The sequence below is a fragment of the Taeniopygia guttata genome, chromosome 4, assembly GCF_048771995.1.
Source record: "Taeniopygia guttata chromosome 4, bTaeGut7.mat, whole genome shotgun sequence".
Lineage (NCBI taxonomy): Eukaryota > Metazoa > Chordata > Aves > Passeriformes > Estrildidae > Taeniopygia > Taeniopygia guttata.
In genome coordinates, this window is record NC_133028.1 from 59,537,512 (window position 1) to 59,560,378 (window position 22,867).

At 36.3% G+C, this 22,867-nt stretch overlaps 1 protein-coding gene across 7 annotated transcripts in view; it reads right to left on the bottom strand.

Moving 5' to 3' along the window:
- Nucleotides 1-2,353: 2,353 nt before the first annotated feature.
- The window catches only part of LRBA (LPS responsive beige-like anchor protein), a 368,276-nt gene continuing 347,762 nt past the window's right edge, over nucleotides 2,354-22,867 (bottom strand). For all 7 annotated transcript variants that reach the window (XM_072928718.1, XM_072928719.1, XM_030270329.4 and 4 more), the window contains 4 exons: nucleotides 13,892-13,993; nucleotides 12,493-12,707; nucleotides 5,846-5,997; nucleotides 2,354-3,876 (listed from right to left, as the gene is read on the bottom strand). In XM_072928718.1, coding sequence (XP_072784819.1) covers nucleotides 3,786-3,876; nucleotides 5,846-5,997; nucleotides 12,493-12,707; nucleotides 13,892-13,993 — 560 coding nt within the window. In that variant the 3' untranslated portion in view covers nucleotides 2,354-3,785. The remainder of the gene's footprint in view (nucleotides 3,877-5,845; nucleotides 5,998-12,492; nucleotides 12,708-13,891; nucleotides 13,994-22,867) is intronic.

The following is a 22,867-nucleotide window of genomic DNA, read 5'->3' on the forward strand; positions in this document are numbered from 1 at the left end:
AAAAAAAAAGTAGTTGTATTTCCTACAAAATACAAAATATAAATAGTTGTGAAATTTTTTACATTCCTTTTCTAACAATATGCTTCTCAATAATGTCTCAACTGAAAGTACACTACTTATTTACGTGTACAAGTTAGAATATATTCTTTCAAACTTGTATGTTTTAATCTTTTTTTACCTCATGACAATGGTTGTATTTGAATTGAGGAGCTTTAGGTTAAACAGTTGGATTTCAGTACATACAAGCAAAATCTAAAACCATTTCTTACTTTTTTTTTTGTACAGAGCTTTTAAAGAGCAGCTTTAAATTGTGATGCATCATTAACTGCATTATTTACTGAAGATCTCAGGTTGGGTCTGCACAAAAGTAAACTATTTTGGATTTCATGTAATGATGTATCATATGGTAAATCCATGCAACTGACTTGTTTCAAGTGTTACACAAACATCCTGTGGGAGAGGTCTCACTAGTTTAGAGCAGCACTCTCAGAATGGCACATATCTGGTTCTATTTAATGAGGATAAATCCAGTTTCTCAAGAACAATATAGTGATCTGTTACTCCCCTTGAATTATTTCTGGGAAAAAGAAAAAATAAGTATGCCATACCATAAGCACACTGAAATTGCTGTGAATATGAAATTTAGGACATAAAGTGGAAAAACAACAATCTAGATAGTCACCTTATCGAGCCCATTCTTATTCAATACAACTAACAACAATCGTGTCCTGACTAAAGCTACAATAAAATTCACTTCCCATTACCTTGGGATCAGATCAGTTCCTTGGGATGTTTACCAGGAACAAAGTGCTGCAGAGAGGTGAAGGACTACCAAGAGGATGTCAGAGCAAGAAACAATAACAGATACATGCACAGCTTGCCTTCAGGTGTAGGGACAGACAGCACAACACAGCCAAGAACTGCAGAAATACTCTCAACTCTGAGTATTCATTTACCTGTGCCTGCAGTAGCGCCACAACACAAACTTCCTTCAGAGAAACCTCCATTCTGACTACCCCATCTTCTCTTGCCAGACCCTACACCTTGTCTATCAGCAATTTGCTGATAGAAAATACAAGGAATTTCAAGTTACATTTGCCAAGTACTGCACAACCCAACCGAGCAGTACTGCTGCACAGCACTTCCCATAACCACAGCTGGCAGCAGCTCTGTTTGAACTCACCAGGGCAGAGTAAAGGCCAGACTAGCACATAAAAAATGTTCTTCATAAATACTCCCTCTGCATAAAAAACATTGGAGGAGAGAGGTCTGTCCCTCTCTTGAGGAATATTCTGTGGATCCCAGCCAAATGAGGCCCAGCTGCAGGTTAATGCCTGGCACCTGCTGATAGCTTTCAGGTGATCCATGTGCCACAGGCGCTGCCCTGAAGAGAGTAACAAGTAACTGAGTCTCTGGCAATTTAACCCTATTTTCCATCTCATCACAAACAGCATGAGGTGGCTACTTCAGCCAAAGCTGAGATCCCAAGTGCATGCCTGGGCCTCGGAGTGGTGTCCAAGGTATTTGGGTTCACCTGTGGAAGGAGGGGATGTCCTACACACCAGAGCAGTGGCGTCTTCACAGGTCTGCTCATGGAGGAGAAGGTGAAGATGTCCTTTCCCACAGAAGGACGGCAGCCCTCCAAAGGCAAAACACCACACTGCAGCAGCTGCTGCTTCCCAAGGAGGGTTAGGTGCAACTCAGGACAACACACATAGGGTACAGCTGTGCTTCCAGTTTGGAAAATAATTTTCTGATCCAGTAGAGCCCTTTCTAAAACAAACAACCTACCAAATCAACTCCCTGTGAAATATTTTGGCTCCAAGATCAGGAGCTATTGTTTCTATCAAAAATGAAGTGTTTCCTCATAAAGAGAAGACTTTTAGGATTTCCATTTGGCAAAACATACCTTTTTCTTATTTGTTTTCCCTCCATCCAGTCTAGGAAAAATCCCCCCTGGCTTGAGACAAACTCAGATTTAAGTTCTTCAAGACCATTCCAATTTCCCCTCAAACTCTGCTGATACAAGGCTGTGAATGTTGTTGAACTTCAGGAAATAGGAGAGATAAGTTTTGCATAACAAATGTTCAGTCCACAGAGGTCAGTACACCAGGCACTTCCCACAGATATGACCCACTACAGCCTTTGCCTAATCCCATCATCCTTGTACTACACAAAACATGAAAATGTAACTACTGATAGACCACAACCACCTTGGTATGAAAATGCAGAAAGCACAGAAAATACCATTTCATACACACCAAAAGTACATTAAATACATCAGCCACGGCACTCCTTTCCTCTGTTAGGAACATATCCTGAATTACAAGAACCCAGTACTCCACTGAAGGTCTCAATTACAAATGTAATTTTATTTAATTTATTCACTCAAACTGAATTTTCTCATTCCAAATCTTTACTGAAAGAGAGAGTAGTTAAATGCTTAGAAAAACCAGGAACTGCTCTAGTAGACAGCTAGAGAAATGTATGTATAAATACAAATATGGAATGTAAATTTCAACTCAGAGATCACAACACACAATGGAGATTTTTATGCAATACAGACTTACAAAACAATAACAGTTCTTTTCACAAATATTTTCACAGAGTTCTGCACAGCAATCTTGTAGAAAAGTAGATTTGTGCAACACCAAAATAACTTATTGTTCCTTAGTATAAATTATTTTTCATTTCCTAAAAGAAAGAGGTAATTTATTATGACTAGGCAGGATCTGACTGGATTTGGTGGTAGCAAAATACAAAAGACATTGTTGCTATAGGCAGAAAAGGAATATGACATGTGCTACAGTATTGCAGGGGCACATTCTGATAAAAAAGAAAAGAAAAGTGGCCTGCAAATCTTGTGCTTCTGCTGTTGTACAGGGGCTGTGCACCAGCAATCACCTGCTGCCTCCCTGCTTTCACAGTCAACCAGCAGAAATGTACTTTGGAACTTAACCCTGCTAAAGAACACCTGCCTCTGTGGGCTTCTGGCTTGCAGCATTCAAAATGAGCCTTTCTGATTTGGAGGAACAATCCACATTTTGGTGTGCTTTGAAGGAGATGCCAGGTAGAAACTAAAAAGGATTCACACTTGATGCAACACAAACTCCGTTCCCGATTTCTCTCATAACTGCACTAAAGATACTAATTGTCTAGGCCTAGAAACATGCTTGAAGAGTAACATTGATGGAAATGATTTGCAAAGTTTAAAATTACATTAACCATAATTTAAATATTACCCCTTGATTCCCAGAAACTTCAGTGCTGATGTAGTACAATCATTTGGAAAAGTACGAGACAAAGTGTGATACGGATAGCAGAGATTAAAATTCCCCCAATACCATAATTATTTCTGTTATGTTAAAATAATATTTTCCTCAAGATTATAGATAAAGCTTCAGATGGGACATCTGTTTCTTTATAATATAGCTAGAATGTGAGTTTTAACCATGTTTACTTTAGGTTTTGTTTACATACAGGGATCAAAATAGACTTCTCATTGTGACTAAAAATAGAGATTTTTTTTTTTAACTACAGAACCCAGCAGCTGGTTTTCTGCTTCTTTGCCCTTCCCCCAAAAAAGTCAAGCAAGGTCTACAAAAATAGCAATTAACTTTAAAAAATAGGTTGTTTCTTCCAGCAAATTTAAGTTACATTCAGATGTAATAGAAGTATTTATAAGGAGCTGTGCGGCGGCTCGACCCTGAGACAGGCAGTGCTGTGTGCAGCTCCCTCCTGGCCACAGCAGCTCCTGTCAGTGCTTGTCCCGGCCTCTGGGAAGGTCAGTACCTGGTTTGGTACTCATGGTGCCAGCGATTGAAATCATTGTAAAAAACCACGATGCTCCCAGATGCCATTCCAGTCATTATACACCTGAGGGAAGCAGATTTACCAGTCAGAAAAACGCACAAAGCACCATGAACAGTTTGTGTGGTCAGCCTAAAGCTACACCTGAGAGCTGGACAACAGAACTGCTCACCAGCATTGCTGTCCTGCAAGGCCACTTGGGATTCCCCAGGATTATTTCTTGGCTAGTTTTTGTGGGGGATATTGGAGAGGGCATGAAGCCCTGATGTAGCAGCAAAGGGAAGGAAGGCCAGGAGAAGCGTTCATTTCAGTTTCAACTTCCCCAGTTAAGCACATCTGCATGAAGGAATTAGTCATGGGCACAAGCTTTCAGTTGGAAATACTAAAACTGAAGGCTTGTTTTGGAAACTCCTGAAAGCAATACCTGGGATTTTCCACAGAAACACTCTTTATTTCTGAATTCCTTACCTTTGGCCTGCTACTGGAAATAATTTAGATGTGTTTGAAAGGCCATGACCCTGGCACAATACACAGCCAGTCTCTGGATCATTTTCTCTACTGTCTCATTAAAGTATTACAAAAGTCAGAACAATAAGGATGTATAAAATCCTGGCATCTGGGGGGAATAAAGCCTTAGAATTAAAAAATTCAGAATAAAAGGCTGCAAATCTTTCCTTCAAAACAAAGATTAAGTATGAGATCATCAAAACATTGCATTTTGATAGGATCACCTATTTCATGTCAACAGTACAATTTTGATTGTTTTTCTATTACGTTAAAACACCTTTTAAATAACTCTGAATAATTACCTGTAATTAATCAGTAATTACTCAGTAAAATACTCTGAGTAAATCTCTTCTTGTCTTCCAACCCATAGTGCATAGGTTCTTAACTTGAGGCCATGGATAAATTTCTCTATGTCCATATTAAATTTCAGTTCTTTAACATGTCATTAACTGCAGTTTAAAGATTCTCTAAATGAAAAATTTCCAAGGTCTAAAATTCAACAGTTTTTGAAATACATTTAACAGCAAGTTTTTTTTTTTTTTTTTAATGGGAAACCACCTCATCCAAAATGCCAATATTCTCTAATTATGCTTATCAAGAAGCTGGTCAGTGTTTCATTGAAGTTCACAGGTTTTACTGGTTTAGATTTTTTTAAAGTTCATTTTGTGTAAGTTTAAGAAACACAGATAAAAATTTTAAAAACATCCAGTATGAATTTTAATTAAGTGGAAGACTAAGAGCCTCAGCAACATGCTTTACTGCTTACTGTAGACATCCATAAGGGATTTAGGAGACAAATCTGCTTGAAAAGTACACAGAAACACCGTTTAGTAAATACAGCACAGCAAATAAAATCCTAGCCTGAAAGCTAAAGGTGTACAGATGAAATGGGAAACATCCATCTTATAAACAAACAATATTTCTGTGATAAAAGCACTGAAGTATTGTCGAGTACAGCTGCATTGGAAAGTGCAATGTGAAACTGCAGTAAAAATTTTAACTGGTCATCTTCAGAAGGAGGATTGTTCAAAAAGGGTCATGTATGTGGATAAAATACTTTTTCTAGAACTGAGAATGACTGATGCTTTAGCAAATATATGGATGTGTGGAGGGAATCTTCTTGTGCAACTATTCCAACTGTTCTATTTTTAACACCAAAGTCTGGAATTAGGAAGGTGATTCGTCTTGTAAGTAAAAGAAAGACATGAAAGCACACATGTAACCTTCCACCTCCATGTGACCCACACTGTACATTGATGCAGACCAATAACTCAGCCTATCTTGAAAGTCTGCCAAAGTAAGATTACTTGGATCTCTCTTCATTTGCCAAAGAGCTGAAATTCTGAAAAAGATTATCTGCCCTAAATATAACATGTTAAAAAAAACACTTTTACCAGCACAGAATTCTCAAGATAATCCCCAGGATCTGTGACCCACAGAAAATCATTATCAGAACAAAAACAAAAGTTCAATTTAGTTTTAAATATGTATTCTCCAATACTCTTATCTAGACCAGACTTGGTCTCACCTTTGGTCATAGGACAGGGCCATGGATCGGATTCCAGCATCACACCCTGGGTAAGCAAAGAGCCGTTTGAGGTCCCACACCTGCCAGACCATGACAACCCCATTGTCTCCACCTGTGAGCAGATACTGTCCATCCCGACTCAGCTGAATGGCCTGGGGGCAAAACACAGGGAGATTGTCAGATAAATGTGTGGGCTGCTCTCATTTCCTCACTTTTCCTTCCAATAAAGGGTTTCATATTGATAGCTGAATGTCCAGGGAGACTTTGATATCAACACAAGCTTTTGGGAAGCAACGTTATTGTTATTTTACCCAGCAAGAGAATTAATGCTATTATGCACAAATCTCCAATACATTAGATGTTACTAGTTAAGTCTCACCTTACCTATGATTTATTCCATATTCCAAAGATGCAATATGAGGTCAGCCAAAGAAATTTACTCTTCTAATTAGCTAGATTTACAAGATGCAGCTGCATTGGCATTAAAATATATAGCACCTGACATTCCCCCAAGGGTCTTTAATACCAGCCTAACAGAAGCTGAACTCTTATATGAATCACTAAAATCAATTTAGACCAACACTTTTAGATTCCTGCACTGGGTTAATAAAATAATGATCCACCTGTCTTAACAGAGACTGTGTTTCCTTTTATCATCCATCCTGAAACTGCCTGTGAAAAATTCAATGGAATATATCCTCTTTTGTATGCATCATGGGGACTGATAGCAAATCTGTATTTGAAATCTTTATTTGGGAACCAGATCATGAAGACAGATGGGATATCATTGGTTTTCAGAGTCAAGATTTCTTCAAACAGGAATCTTTAATCTATTTCAGTATTTCTTCTGTGCTACTGGGAAAAAATCAAGATACATACTGAATACCCAGAAGAATAATTTTCCTTCTTTGCCTGAAGACTATACCAGATGATACTATCAGATATTAAATGGACAGGATTCAGGAGAAATCTTTCCTAAAGGAAAGATTTCCCCAATGTAAATAAGAGAAAATGGGTCTTAAGAGAACAGAACTTGAAATTGTATTAGAGCAAGCGCTAATTTATGGGTGAGAAAGACCATGTCCCATCTAGCCCAGAAGTCTATCTCTAACAAAGGCAGCAAGAGATGCTGCCAGCCTTGTCAGCACACAGCCCTCTCCCCTGTGCACCACAGCACCCAAAATCACTGAATTTGGAAGATCAGAAAGTTCCCATTCCCTTTAGGATCTATTAATGGAAATGCTGCATGAATTTTCTTAATCTTTTTTTGAGCCTGCTGATGCCTTCTGAGGGGGGCAAGAAATTGGCAGTTTAATACAGTTTTTTTCCCTGTTCTGAGGTATCCTATCAATTTCAGCAAGTACACCACAGGTCTCATATTGTGGAGTTTCCATAATAAGAGTTCTCCATTCATCTCAGGCATTGCCTTCATCACTCGGTAAACTTTTAGCATTCCCCACCTCAAAAAGCATGGAATGAAGCTGGTTCCCAACACTAACCCTTGGATGACTCTATGACTGACTTTTCTCACAGCATGTGAGCATTTTTAGCATGTGCATCTCAGTAATTATTATTATAGAAACCCTGAGGAGGATAAAAACTTCATCTGAAAGGAGGGTCTGCCCTGCTGCTGTGCAGAAAAGAAATATAAGCAGTAAAGGATGCCAGGCCCTGATTTTATAGCCTCATCCTCCAACTGTCCAGGAAAACTAAAATGTCTGCAGCATTTTCCAAGGAAACAAACCAAAAAGTTGAGTCGATTCTGTCATGTCCTTCTGGAATGACATCAGCATGAGCCAACAGCAAGATCAAGACCCTTGAAACTACATTTTAGACCATCATTAATAATTCCAGTAAGCCCAAACTTTTTCCTATGCTCTCATCCTGTTTTCAGGGGCCTCTTCTTCACTCTCTCTCTGACTTTTGCTCCCCAGCTTGACTTCTGTTTTTCCTTCTCTGTTCTCTGCTTTTAGATTTGTCCACAATACTCAGCACAGGAACAGCCTGTCCTTGGTTCTGCTCTTCTTTCTCCTTTGCTTCCTTATTAGTTCTTCCTTTTCCTTGTCCAGGGTCACAACCATCACATTTCTTGCCATGTATCTTTTGTGCACCTCTTTGTGAGGGATGATTGCAGGGAAAAAACTGCATCCATGGCCTACAGATGTTCAGTACAGAATGCGGATACTAAGCATTATCTACAAATGTATTTAATTTAAGGTTTGTGAATTAGCTAAATTTGGGCAGGCTTTCAATGCAAGACACACCCTTCACATCAGGATTAATTTGTGATAAGTATCATCTGGCCCAATTTATCAATAGAAGGATGTAAGAATGGAGGATGTTCAGAGCAGTGGCTTTAAAATTCCATAAACACACTCTCTACAAACAAACAAACAGATTCTTTTTGACTACAACATTGTCAAGGCAAGGATGAGATGATAGTCTGCAAGTAAAATTCCAGCTCAGAGATTTAAATTTAGGAAACTATAGAAAGACCCGAAGACAGGATTTTGCAAACATCTCTCTACTGAAATCTGTAATTATTTTGGCACTTGCAGTCTCTGCTTATACAGGTTTGCAAATATGCAAAACTTTTTACATACTTCAGGGAAAGGAAGTTGGGGGCTTTTTTTAACATAGAGAATTTGCAGCACACACACCACAAAAAATCAGAGAAACTGAAACACAAAGATGCTAAGTTCATGCAACACTGAAGTGTTTATACAGACTGCTGACTGCTGACAAGCCTAGAAACCAAAATATACAGTGTGTGTAAGATACTGCTTTGTGAGCAGCAGTAACTGAAGTCAGACATATTGCACATCTGTATTTTTCTATTGCTGCACTCTATTACTGTGAAGCCAAATACATCCTGTAAGAATTATACAATGTGCGACACTTAGATTAAGATAAAGCTTCTATATTATGTTATAAATTTTAAGTGTTTACTGCAACAATTCCCAAGGAGTCAGAATGGATCACATTTCTGGACTTTTATTTCATACAATAACTCTAAAAGTAGTGTAATTGAAACATAAACATATGGTCTACACAAAATGTAACACTGAGCAAAAAAGAAAAGATGATAAACCTATTTCAGCCGTGTTTTGAACTAGGATGACAAAACATATATGCAAATTTACACACAATAAAGCAGAACTTGTAGAGTTTTTCCGACCACAGCTAAGTATGGAAAACAGAATACTAACAAAGATTAGAATTGTGTATCCTGAGTTGAAGCTTCTTCCTCTCCCCACAAAAAATAAATGCTGCTTCTGTGATTGTTGCTATCAGAAACGTGCTAAGCACCTCGAAAGCACAGGCCTAAGGAGCTTGAAAACTTTAATTTAGAGACTGTCTTAGAAGAGTAGATTAAGAAAGGGGCAGAAAACAAACTGGTCAGACTGAAAATTATCTAGAACTAGCATGCACTGAGTGGATTATCACAAAATCTAACTAACCACAAAAGTATTAAAGAGATTATTCATTAAAAACAAAACTCAATATGGGGTAGTTTTCTTCTCTATAACAATAGCAGCCTCCTAAGGGTATTTCCAAATTGCAGTGAAGACCGTGACAAATAATTATTTGCTACACATATAAAATTCAGCTGATGAAAATCCATTAACCTTATGGTTATGGTTCACTTGAATTTTATACTTGAGGCTTTTACTGAAGAAATGCTATATTAAAAGGCAAATTAAAGCCATTAATCTTTAACTCTTCCACTACCTGCAACATGCAGTAGGTTTTGTGATCTTTTGATTAAATAAAGTACAGGCTTTGAACCCTTACTAATACTGATGCAGTTTTACTAAGTCATTGGCTTGTCCTGAAGAAAAGATGTTGATTTATTTAATTTTTATTGTTTATAAATAAATTTCTCAGTCACTTGCCTATATATATATATATGTGTGTATATATATATATACATATGTATATATGAAGGGATGAAGGAATGAATGAAGGGATGAAGGAATGAATGGAAGAAAAAGGTAACCCTGTCAACATTTCAGTTTCGTGATATGCCCTTCAAGATTTAACAAACGAAAGAATGCTTTTACTCCCAAGTACTCCAGCTGGTGTAGAGGGTGACATGAATCAATTTTACTGTTCTGCTTTTCCCCAGTGTAGTTTATCTGCAATTCTGCTAGGTATGAAACTGAAACAACCCTGCAACTAATCTTTCTCACAACATGAGCTTCAGACTCTCAAATAATCCCCAAAGCGCAGAATTTCAGCAATGTTCTAAAAGCTGCATTTCTGACTTGTATTTCCCTGGAAAGTCTCAAAACTTTGCGCAAATCCCTTTTAACATTTCAGGTTTTTTAAAGGCAGTGCTTTGTAAAAAGGCAGAGCTGACACTGTGACAGCCCTGGCTTACAGCAGCAGGAGTCTTGTGGGTACTTACACATTTCAAAACAGATTCAGGAAAGAAAAATAAATTGGTTCCTCTGGGTGAAACAGCTTACAGTCTTTGTTTAGGATAAAATAACTTTACCTCTCAGAACAAGCAGACTATGTAGAGTTAAAGGTATTCATTAAGATATCTAAACACTACATGGTAGATGTACTGTGATACTGTATTGCTAAGCTTCACTGAGCAATACAGTATTTAAAACAAAAACAGGTGGAAGGCATTGATTAGACCCTGAATTTCCCCAGAGGTTCTGAATTTTTTCTGGCAGTTTTCTAGCACAAGAATACAAGAAAGAAAATGAGAATGTTGATTCCAACATCACGATTGAAAACTGCTAGTTTTACCAATAACATCCTGAAATACCGGCCCATAATGACACAGGAAAACCAAAGCTGTTATATTACAAATTCCACACTTATGACCTTTTTCCTTCCCTTTCTATGCTCCCCAAGCAAAATCCAATGAGGAGAGTTTGTCAGCACAGCCCATGGGTAGGTGCTATTCATTTTAAATGCCCCACTTTAATCATGCACTTGCCACTCTCCTTCAGCGATGATGTAGTGCAGAAGCACTGGCAGAGACGCTGTAGGTTGTTTAAGCATAAAGCTCAGCTCGGACCACTGGGACAGAAAGAAAACAAAACAAAACAAAATAAACCCCAAACCCCTCTACAAACATAATTCTGGCCCACAGAGAGCAGAACTTCAATTGCCTCCAGCAACATTCCTAAAGTTGTGGGTACTGACTGAAACACTACAGAAATTGTTTTAGCCGGCAAGGGATTTCTAGATATTTTACAGATTTGCTGGCCTAGCTGACAACATAATCACAACTGAAAGTGACAGATTATCAACATTATTAATGTAAAAAGAGAAAACACTCTGATATGGCCTTGATTTATGGAAAGAACTCTGGGATGAAGGGTAGGCTGAAAATCTCAGAAGTATTTGTACAAGGACAGCCAAAGGTAAAATTTCAGGGAATTGATGCAAAAATCAACATTAATTTGGAAAAAATGTCTGGGGACAGAAATATATACATTCTTACTTCATTTCCCCAGCCTCAAACCAGCACCTGTGTCTGCCACAAAACACGGAAGTCAAATGCCCCCTAATCCCACTAGACTGCACTCTCACTATGGAAAAGGGACCTACACAGAGAGTTATTTCTTCATATTCCACCACCAGCACAGCTGACATTCACAATGGCTGACATAGGGATAATGGATTAGGAGAGCATAGTAGATGATAGGACTTTTAGAAGGTTTTAAGTGGAATGAAGTGAACTGTACCAGAAACTTCAGTGCTAATGAAGCAATTCCATACAAATCATAAAGCGCAAATAATGAAGATCAAAATTCTTTAAAATATATAGACACATTCTTCCATCTTTAGCATGGAAAGAAGTGCTCCCAATAGCACAACAGTTGAAAGAATGCTAATAATTCTGTAAAACAAACATGATGGCAGAGAGGGATTTTCTTCCTGACATGTGTAATCCAAATAAAGGAAAAACTTTTGAGAGCTTTCACCTCAAGGGAACATTGGAAATCCCAGCAGCTGGGTTCCTGGTATCTTCCATCAGATTATGAAAATCAGCTTGGAGGTGTGGCACTGCAGTACAGCTGGCAGCTTCTGTTCTGTTTCCTAGGTACTATTACCCAGGAACTGTCAAGAGACCTTCATTGTGCATTATAAAATAATTTATATAAAGCCATAGGCTTAAAATGCCTCCTGCGTAGTTTTAGACTTGCTCCAGGGTCTCTTGCAGCTAAAGATGTGGAACTCTGCTGCCTGTTTCACAAATGGCAAAGAGCTAAAAGAGCTGAAGTACAGACATATCCCTATAAACTTCCTGGAGCTCAGTGCAACACATGCTAGCTGAATCAGGATGCAGGAGTGCAATCAGAGATGCCAAAAGGAAGTGAAAACTAACATCCAAAATAATATGTCCACTGACCTCCTGCCTTCAGACTCAAAAGCAAAGATGCAGCACAGCCTCTCTTGGTCAGCAATTAGTAATATTTGTATTCTCCAGCTCAAGGAAATGCCTACACAGTATTCCTTACTTTATGAACAGAGTTATATTACAGTTAAAACTGTAAAAAACACTTCCTAGTGTTATTAAGAGTACATGGTCTGGCTATAGAAAGAGTCTCCACACAACTCCAGCATTGACAGCTTTTCCCCATGCAGCTGACAGTTAGCAAACACTTGAGGACACTCACCCTTATCTTGTCATCTGTTTCCATGGTGGCCTGCAGTCTCCCATTCACACTGAACACACAGAAGAGGCCATTTTCATAATATATGACACAGTGGCCTTCTCTGGAAGCTTGAATAAGTTTTGGTCTCAGGCAGCTTTCCGGACCTTGTAATCTTTCAGGACCTTCTAATGTCCTCAGTAGATCTCCATTCATAGAATGTATGAGACATGGTCCTTCTAGTGAGACAGAATAGGATCTGAGGTTATTGATTTATATGCTTAATTAAAGACATCATTTTTCAAATAGTAAGTCATGACTTCTATGTAAATAATCACTATTATACTACTTTATAATGGTTGTTACCATGTTTAGGTGAATTGCCTATGACTTTAAGGGTGCCAGACACTAAGATAAACAGCTTATCCCTTGAAAGCTTTGCATTAAGGTATAATCACCTAGATTGCCTTCTGTGGATTTTCTTTTAAAGCAGGTAGTAGTTAAATTCAAGAGTTAATTTTGAGATTATTTAATTTTGAATAATTAAACATACTGAACCTTGAAAGGAGATTATCAAAACACAGACACACAGAGTAGGAGTAATGAATTTGCATATGTAGGTATTCTACAAGTGTATGTTCTCATATTAAGATTGTAAGCCATACACAACGCACTAAATATTTGCTTTTTTAACATATTCTGACAAATATCTGCTTTGCACATAAGCCACACGAGTCACATGCATAACGGAGAAATGTACACAGGTACAGACCATGAGTACACCCAACTCTGAAGAAGTGTCTCTGAGTAGCTATTTTAGAAACACTAAAATAGAAAGATACTAATTCCAATACATTTACAGTTTAAAAATAATTGTGGACAATTAGGCAAATAAGAAAATTATATAGAATATCCCCAGAAACAACATCCTTCTTTATAATTTGCCTGCTAAAAGCAGGTCTTTGAGAATACAAGTGGAGCATATTAGAGGCTCTGCAGCCAAGCTGAAAGAGCCTGAATGGAATTACCAGTAGTTTATCAAACAAACAGTCCAGCACATTCTCTTTCTCTCAAAACTAATTTTTGCTTCCCCTTTTTGAGAAGCTATCCGTAACAGCCACTCTTCACCATCCTGGCCCTCAAAGGCTGTAACCAACTATTCTATATGCAATTACACACTGGATAAACAAACAGAAATAACAATCAGGAGGGAAACTGATGTGGTTGCCTTTTTTTATAAACGTCTGAACAATTCTCAGTTTCAATGTGTTTAAAAAGAGATTTCATATTCCACAGCAACTAAAAAAAAGGTTAGAAATAAAACCATCATAAAGTTTATAAATTCTACCACCTGAGACTATATTCCTCTTGGCATTAGGATTATAGCTGCACAAACAGAAAGAAATGACAAGAGCTACCTTACCTTTTGAACCACTTATTACCAGGCCAAGCTCAGCACAAATGGCAGCACAGGTGATCTCATAGTCGTGTCCTGTCAGAACAGCTCGAGGAGTTGCAAAATCACCTTCAGTGAAAAAACAATAAAAGTAATTTTGGTTACAGTCTATTCCCAAAATCACTGCTTTCCATCACTGAAGCACCTTCTGTTTCCTTGCTCTTTGAGTTGATGTTGCTTACAAATCACTTCAATGCTCCTGTTTGTTTAGGGGTGTTGCACTCCTACCTGTGTAGTGCAGCAGCAGCACTCTGCCTGCATATTTACTAACACGCAGTAATATGGAAGTCAGGTATGCAGTAAAACCAACCAAAGTTGGTTTCCCATCTCTCTTTCTTCCCCTCTAATTTATATTTTCTGGAGGGAGAGATTTAAGTCAATTACTATCCTACAACAGGCATTAGTAAATGCAAGCATCACTAGAGTAGCTGTCAAGAGGAGACACCTAAAGTGCCCAAAGATGAAGGAAAACTTCCAGTGAATGATCTTATTTTAATCTAATAACAGTGCTGAAACCTCAACTTGAAGTCTAGTTCATTGCAAGATGTGCAGTTGGCCCACAGTCAGTATGAATTTCTGATGAATTTGTAAAGAAGTCCCACTCAAACCCAACATTAATGCTCCTATTAGACATTTCCCTGCTACAGGAACTGTATTTTTTTGGTACTTCTCTTTACAATCAAACATATATGGATACAGTAAAAAAAAGAAGAATTGTACAACTGGCACATTTAAATGAAAAAACATTATTCTCCAGGTCAAGGCAGAGAAAGGGTAAGCAAATGCTATAAAGCTCTTTAAATAGTTTTATATCTTTGCTCATAGGTAATTCATTGCTCTCTTCAAGAGTGCTGGCATTTCAAAAAATCACAAAGTTATTTTTGTATTACCATATAATTAGCTCGTTCATAGCATTCTGCAAAGCATTTAAACTCCAAAGGATGTTTCTTGGGAAATGCTAGCATGTAGTTTTCAAAAGGTTTAGATGAGTTTTTAAGCAGCAGGGAATAATTTCACTTCACAATGAATGATGATATGTGAGACACCAACAAAGTAATAAAGCAGTGGTAAAATCAACCTCTTTTTTTACCTGAAAAAGAGGAGATGGTTTTACAAAGACACAGAGTAATAGCGGAACCAGTTGACTCCATTAGTTACTAAATTAGCGTCAATCAAATTACATTTGGGGTTGTAAATTTAAAAATATAAACCCAGCATAATGTCATTAATCTGTCCATGCAGCACCAGCAATACTGGTACTGAGTGTTATTAGTGATCATGGAGCTGTATTTAAAGGGCTAGTTTCTCAGACCCTCTATGAGAGACTTCTCTGCAAAAGAGGTGTAAGATCTGGGCTTCTATAAGTATTTTTACTCAAACCATTTATACCACCTCCCAAAACATTTGTGCAGCTGCCACAATCCAGTGGCTTTTAAGTAAAGGTCATTATCTCTGACAAAGTCTCAAATCTAGAATTTTGACCTTTCAAAATTTGATTTATTTTGCAGTTACTATTACAATTTGTATCAACAATACAAAATCTTGAAAAGTAAATAAGTCTATTTCTTCTTAGATATGGCCATAGACACTATATATGTGTGTGCATACATGTACATACCCAGGCATGTATGTTTCACTTTAAATGTGAACATGCTTTAGAGCAACTTGCTGAATCATCCTAATCTCTTAAGAAACAGTCATTAGAAGTTGTCACTTGTGTTTCATATAATCTTTGAAAAACCAGACTGAAGCCCAGGAAGTATGGAAGACAGTTCAGGAGCGAAGGAAAAAAAACTCCCAACAAATTAGAAGCATAAGGGTGGATTTAATGACCTCTAGGTACTTCTCAGGTGGCTGATCCTGTGAATTTTGCTCACAAACCTTTCTGAGCAAGTTGCTCTATTGAACCTTGCACCACTAAACATGGGCTGGGCACCTCAGAAGATTCATAAATGAGCTCTATATAGCCAAGCCACAAACGTTGAGTTTTAGGGGAAAATGTAACAGCAACTGTAACAACCATACTATCCAGTAACAATTTAATGTTGCTGACCCAATTCTTTCTCACTGTCACTACCAAGCCCTAAAACATGGCAGCTTTGTGCATTTAAAGATCTTGTTTGTTTTCTTTTAAATGAGTTGCCTATATTAGCAAAATTTTAGAATTCGTTTGTATTGCTTTCTTCTCCTTTCAGAAATTGAGTTAACACATATTCGCATAGATCAGCAAGGAATTAATCTAATTATACCCTTCACATTAATGAAACTTTTGGTATCAGAGAAGTTTTAAATACACAACATTGCAGGAGGCAATCAATGTAAGATGGTGGAGTTAGAAGCACTTATGAGAAGGAAGGCCTGAATGAATTATTAGGACTTGCACATACACAAAATCATGAGAGTAAACTTATTGCTTACAGCAACTACATTATTATGGGCTTTATCTGCATAAGACTGTCAGCAAATACATCCATAAAAAAAAAAAAACCCAAAAAAAACAACAAAATGACCCAACCCAAATGAAAAAAAAAAAAAGAAAAAAACCCCAAACTAAGTAGTATCTTTAATTAACTTAGGATTTGAATAGATACTGTAAAAGAAGAGTCCTGTGAAACATCAGGCTGACTCCTTTGATAAGAATGTCAAGTATTTAGGGGTTTCCAAGCCTGATTTCCCAAATAATGGGGTCAACTTAAAAGCTGGTCATAGAGCAGAACAGATTTCTTTAAAAGCTTTTAAACTGTTATTGGTTCAAAAGATTGTCATGGTTTTCAATAATGCAAAGAGAAAATTTTATTTTGTTGCTGGTTTAAGGGGCACCACTTCAAACTTTTCTAAATTGTTTTAGGAGAACAGACTCACAGACCCTTTTGAAAAGCAGGGGAAGTGACTTCAAAGGGAAGAGAGTCTTTGTCCGCTAAGCAGGTTTATGACCACTGATGCAAACCCTAAGTAAGGGCTGAAAAGAACACTCAGAGAATCTTTATGGAGATTCTTAAGGAAGATGAACAAGTCAAACGAAATTAAAGATAGTTCAAATCCTAGCACTAATAACCAGGCCACAATAGTTTTACAGATGTGCTTTTCTCAGTGTAAAATATAGTGATATCCTCAGACTATCCCACCACTGGATCACTGCTTGGAGCTGAATTCTGTAACATTCTTAATGCCACAATAAAGTTACTTTCCAGTAATGGACAGAATACTTTACCTTTGCAGCAACCATTCAAATTATTTCAAAAGAACCCACCTACATTCCAAAAAATTTCCCATAGAAAATAACATACAATATCACTCTTACTTAAGTGACTAAAGTACATTTTAAATCATAAAATTCAAGCTTCAGAATATAAAAGAAGAGCATGTGATATCATGTCAGCCTGTGGTGATATATCAGTGAAAAAATGTTAGGCTTTTAAAAAGGAACAGTGGGATTACGGCAAAGTCAAAGCTTTCTTCCAGTTTAATGACATCCAGAAGAAGAAAAGCCTTACTGTAGAGAACAAGAAATTGGTTTATATTACTGGGTCTCTCTTTGCTATTTTTTTCAGATTTGGTGATGTTACAATAAAAAGCAGGATCATGACATTTTAAATCCATCAGCAAATTCCTGAAATGGCCACTTTCTTTATTTTCAGCACTAAACTGTAGAAGATGAGCGAAACACAAGAAGTCATTTGAAGAAAAATATCTTCCTAAAAAGAAACCAAACAAGAGAATAGCTAAAAAACTTACTTCACAATTAAATATGAGATACTCTTTCTACTATTTATGGGTGGGATAATATTAGTCAACATATTAAAATATAAAATATTTGACTGTGCTCCATTTTATGTTTTATACTGAGAAGAGAGTTAATTATTATGTCACAGAGACCTAAACCGCCATTTCTAAATTATTCTCTGATTGCGGAGGCTGTAGGGCACTTTTAAATGGCAAATTAATTATGCAATTTTATGTCAATAAAAAGTCCTAATCAAATGAAGCATCAGTTAATCTGTCTTTTTACCTATTTCTTGCAAAAGTGATTGAGTGCCTTCTTAGAATGATACATCAACAAAACCAAACTATATATGTAAAAAGGCCTTCTAAAATTAAATTTTTAATTTTCCCAATTTGGAAGTTGCTTTTTATGATTAAAAAATAAGGAAAACAATAAAAGGTTTGAAATAAACATGGGAAGTACAAATGTATGTACAGAATATAGGACATCTGGAAAAAAATGCTCTCAGCAAAATGCAGGTAAATCAAGAAAACTAACTTGCTGCTAAGGTCCTATGTTGATTATATAACAGGTTTCAGACTTTAATTGCATAAAAATTATAATTGTCAAATATTATATAAAGTGTGTGCATTAACATAATTTATAGATCACATAATTGGCTAAATGATTAGAACCCCATTTCACTGGCACAGAAAATTACCTGATGGATGAGAGATCTTACTCAAGTGATACCATACAAAATCATTTAAGTATTCCTAAAGCTTCCATTTGAATAATCTTTTATTTGTAAATAAGAATTTTTATATAAAAATTTAATATTTTCATATTGTATAGCAACTTCATTGTTGTCTGGTTCTTCGTGTGACACTCCATCAGCATTGCCTCTTAATTCTTTCAAACTACTTCCCATCTGTTCAGACTTATTTTACCATAAAAAGTACAACCTTATGCCAAGATGTAAGTTTTGGTTTTGTAAAAAAACACTTCAACCCTGTATTTTCTGAAAAAGGAACAGCATCTTTGAACAATGTATCATTCTATCCTGAAGCAAGGTCTAAACGTGCAAAGCACAAGAGATCCTATAGTCCAGTAAGGAAACAATACATTAGATTTATCTTGTAGGATTCATTTCAGTAAATATAACCCAGGAGGGCTTACTATACTTAGCTCAGTGTCACTCAGTGCAACAAGTGACCAACATTTAATCAGTATTAATGAGAGATTTTTCATAAATGTTGTGTCACAAAAACTATGTTTCCAAAACAAACAGAATAAGGAAGATCTACCAGGCCTTCATAAACTGGATATTACAATTAAGAATTCAAAAGTCAACAATTCCCAATCTCTTAATTCCTACACCATGTGCAACACAAAACTTTCTGGAACAAGTTCTCCCTAAGTGGGGATTCATATGCTGTAAGTCCTGGAAGTCATTCAGCAGGACTCCTCCCACTGAACCCAGGCCTTTTTGAAGCCCCTGGAAAGTATCTGCAGGTGAATATTCAGGGTCAGAGTATACTGATATTTTAATATTTGCACCATCCTGACTTCATAAACTGTTACTTAAATGGCAGCTTTGAAGTTTTAGAATACTGTCATTTTGTCTGATAATGTCCTAAAACAGGTTTACGAAGGGGCTTTTTTGGTTTTTTTTGTTTATACTAAAAAAAATATTTTCTTCCTGTTTCTCTCTTTTGGTTTATAGTGCCATTACTAGTGAGTTCAAAAAATACAGACAAAAAACCTGAACAGAAAAAAGAGAAAAGGGAAAAAAAAAAACAACAACCAAGGAATTATTTCTGTCAGAAATAGCAGCTATTGAGAAATTGTTGTAAGATAAATTAAGATAAATGCATCTAGTTAAAACCTATATGTTATTTCATAACTTGGGCAAAATATAATCTGGGATGAGAGGTTTCCTATGAGAATTCCACTTAGTTTGGCATATTTTAATGATCGTTTTATTTCCCCCTATTAAAATACATCAAAATAATTTATTCTAAAGTCTTTGCTTGAGCTATTTGATTACTTTTATAAAGGTAATTTCAAATATATTGTATAGTAGTAGTAGTATATTGTACTACAGAGTATATTGTACTACAGAGATGCTTACACTTTTACTTACCAATGTAAGTGGGAGTGCTGGTGGCATACACCAAGTTCAGAGAATACACAGGTTAGCTTTTTACATTAAACCAGATACTTTTCCAATGACGCAGGCCATAACTCCATTATCTCCATGGTGCTAGCACTACTACTAGGATTTCAATCCAGAAACACTTAAAAAATAATTTCTCACCCAAGTCAGGATTCTTGTATTGATCAAATAATTTTTATAACACTTATGCTGTGATCTTATTCTAGACTATAAATTATTATATCTTCTACACTACTCTGTTCTGTCTTACATGGTATAGACTTTAAACTGAATGATTTTTCTCAGCAACCAACCAAGATAAATAAATGTGATGCATTAGTACATCATCCCACAACTCTGTATACGATGCACATTAAGGTTGCATTCATTTACCATCTGAATGTAATTCCTTTTACCACATCAACTATTAGTTACAAGTCATAAATACAGCATTGTTTTTCCTGGAACCCAAAGGTCTGTGTTGCATCAAGCAGTACTAAGTATCTTTATCCTGCTGGAAATTCCATGCATCCCACTTTTAGTAACACCTGAGGCTGGATAATGCCAAAAGAGCAGCATCCAAACTCCTTCTGTGTTTCCAGTCTCAAAACACATACATCCTTGGTTGCCTCAAAACTTGCTCTACAATGCTTATTTGAATTACTGTTTGACAAGTCCTGAAGCACAATCTCTTATCTAGCTGAAAACAAGTATGATAGAAATGCTACACTTAATACTGTAGGACATACTTTTAGCTAAAACAAATATTTATGGCACACAAACTTACATGCTTATCACTGCCAAGCCACTATGGCTATTTAGCTGCTTTTCAATCTGTGAATGCTACTGCAAGCTCTTTTCAATGAAGACCTTGTACCCATAGGTATTTATAGTGCAATTTTTGGTATTATATAAATACAATAATTATCTGGCTTGTATGCAGATATCACTGCAGATTTCCAGATATACCATAATTCATCCACCTGTTATTCCTCATCTTTTTTCCAGTTTAAATATGTGGAAGGTAGAACCATCATTTCTATGTGATTTACAGAGTACTTGGAGGCCTCCATACAATGAGATTCAATGAGGCCTCAAACTCTTTGAGGTATCAATGTGTTACAGCTGAAAGAATAAAGGACAGTGACTTTTTGTGGCTGCAGAATTTAAAGTGCTGTTCAGATTCATGAAGATTGTCCCAGTCGTTTTTACCTGTGAAGATACAGGGAACTGTGGGACCATTCACAGCATCAGGGGTTCTGTCCAAGCTTTCATGAGGCTTTCAAGGCTAACACTGACTAATGGGATAAATGTTAGGTAAAAGAATATTTAGTGGTTGCTGTGACTTTCAAAAACATGTTACAGATACTTTTTCCAAGCTTTGTGTATCCTCTCTATGATACACTTTGTATTGCATTGGACTTCCAACACACATAGAAAAATGTAACCCTGTGCTTGTTAAAGCCCTTTAAAATAAAACGAGAAAAGTACTCAATTTCTTTTTATGGTCCCACTTAAGAAAACACTCCTGGAACTATTTCTGTTTAAGTTTATATGTTGAACTTAAATTCACATTGTATTTTCTCATTATAATTTCAACAAAAAGGATACAAATTATACTACACTTTTTTTTTTCCCCTCCAAAATGTGAATAGGTATTTTTAATTTTTTACTGTATAGTGCTTAGGATCCATTCTGGAGATCAGCTTCAACTGGATGCCAGCAGATGGTGCTGAAGGACTCTAGCTTTACATGCAACATTGTCCTGTCCTGCCATTTTTGAGAAACAAAGAATATTTGTTCCATCTGTAGTAAAACAATGTTACACTAATACTGAATTATTTACTGGCTTTTTTTTTAAGAAGGGTTCACACAATAATGTATAAAATGTGTGCAGGGGTAAAAAAAAAAAAGTGCTATTGAGCACCTAAAGGAGCATGTGCAGACTGTCCTAAAATTCAGTGCTGGGGCAACACTTTTTTCCTACCAGGCTGAATTCAGTGGACTATTGCATTTATAGCAGGAATTTCAAACATATTTTAGTATTTTGAGGCTCTGAAAATTTTTAGCTATTCTGGTAGACAGAAAGTAACAGTAATAGGAGAATTTCCATTACTAACTATCCTGATTAGTGATTTATGGACATTTTGATACTCCTGCTACCTAGCATGATAAATGAAAAAAGGAACACTAACAGGTAACCTTTTTACAGCTACTTCCCAATTCATTATTTTAAGAGAAGCTGCTGCTAAGGAAATTACTTTTTAAAATAATGACTAGAATTCTAAATAAATATTTATACTATGAACATTCGTTGGAAATGTGGACCCTCATCTTCTCTAGTACCATTGGTTTTGAAACAAATTTTGAAAATAGAAGCCCAGATCATGCAGACCTGGCAACAAGACATAGGTTAATTCAAGATGAGGATGAGGGAAGAAGGCAAAGATGGCTTTTTGGCTACTGAGTTAACAGCACACAAATGACCTGCTTGAAATCAGTGTGACTGTTCACTGTGTGCAGAGAGAAGCATCTACACAAATCCTCACAGAATTCAACTTTACAGGATTAGTGTGTCTTAGTACAAAGAAATGATGACAACATTATTCTTCAATCAACACACATAAAGATGCTCCTCAGGTATAATTTCAAAATTTAAATTGCTTGCATTATCCACTTTATTTATGAAGCACTCACAAGAAGTTTTAATTTTCCAACTGAAAAACGTCTGCAGCAGTTGATGAAATACAGATGTTTTATCTTTTACCATAATTACCAATACAATTAAAAATAATTATTTCTCAAGATCATAGCTTTAATGCTAATAATTATTTATAATTATTTTATAATACCCACACTATACATATAATATATATGTATATATGTATAGTATATATATTATATACTATACATATAATATATATATTTGATAATAATAATGTAAAGTGATAAAAGTCTTGCAGGCATTTAAATATTTATTTAGGAATTCTAGCTAAACAAAAACCAAAGAAAAATGCAGTTTCTTTTAAAAGTAGCTTGGATAGGAGCAAGACTGTTTTTCAGCAAGACAATAAATGTGATT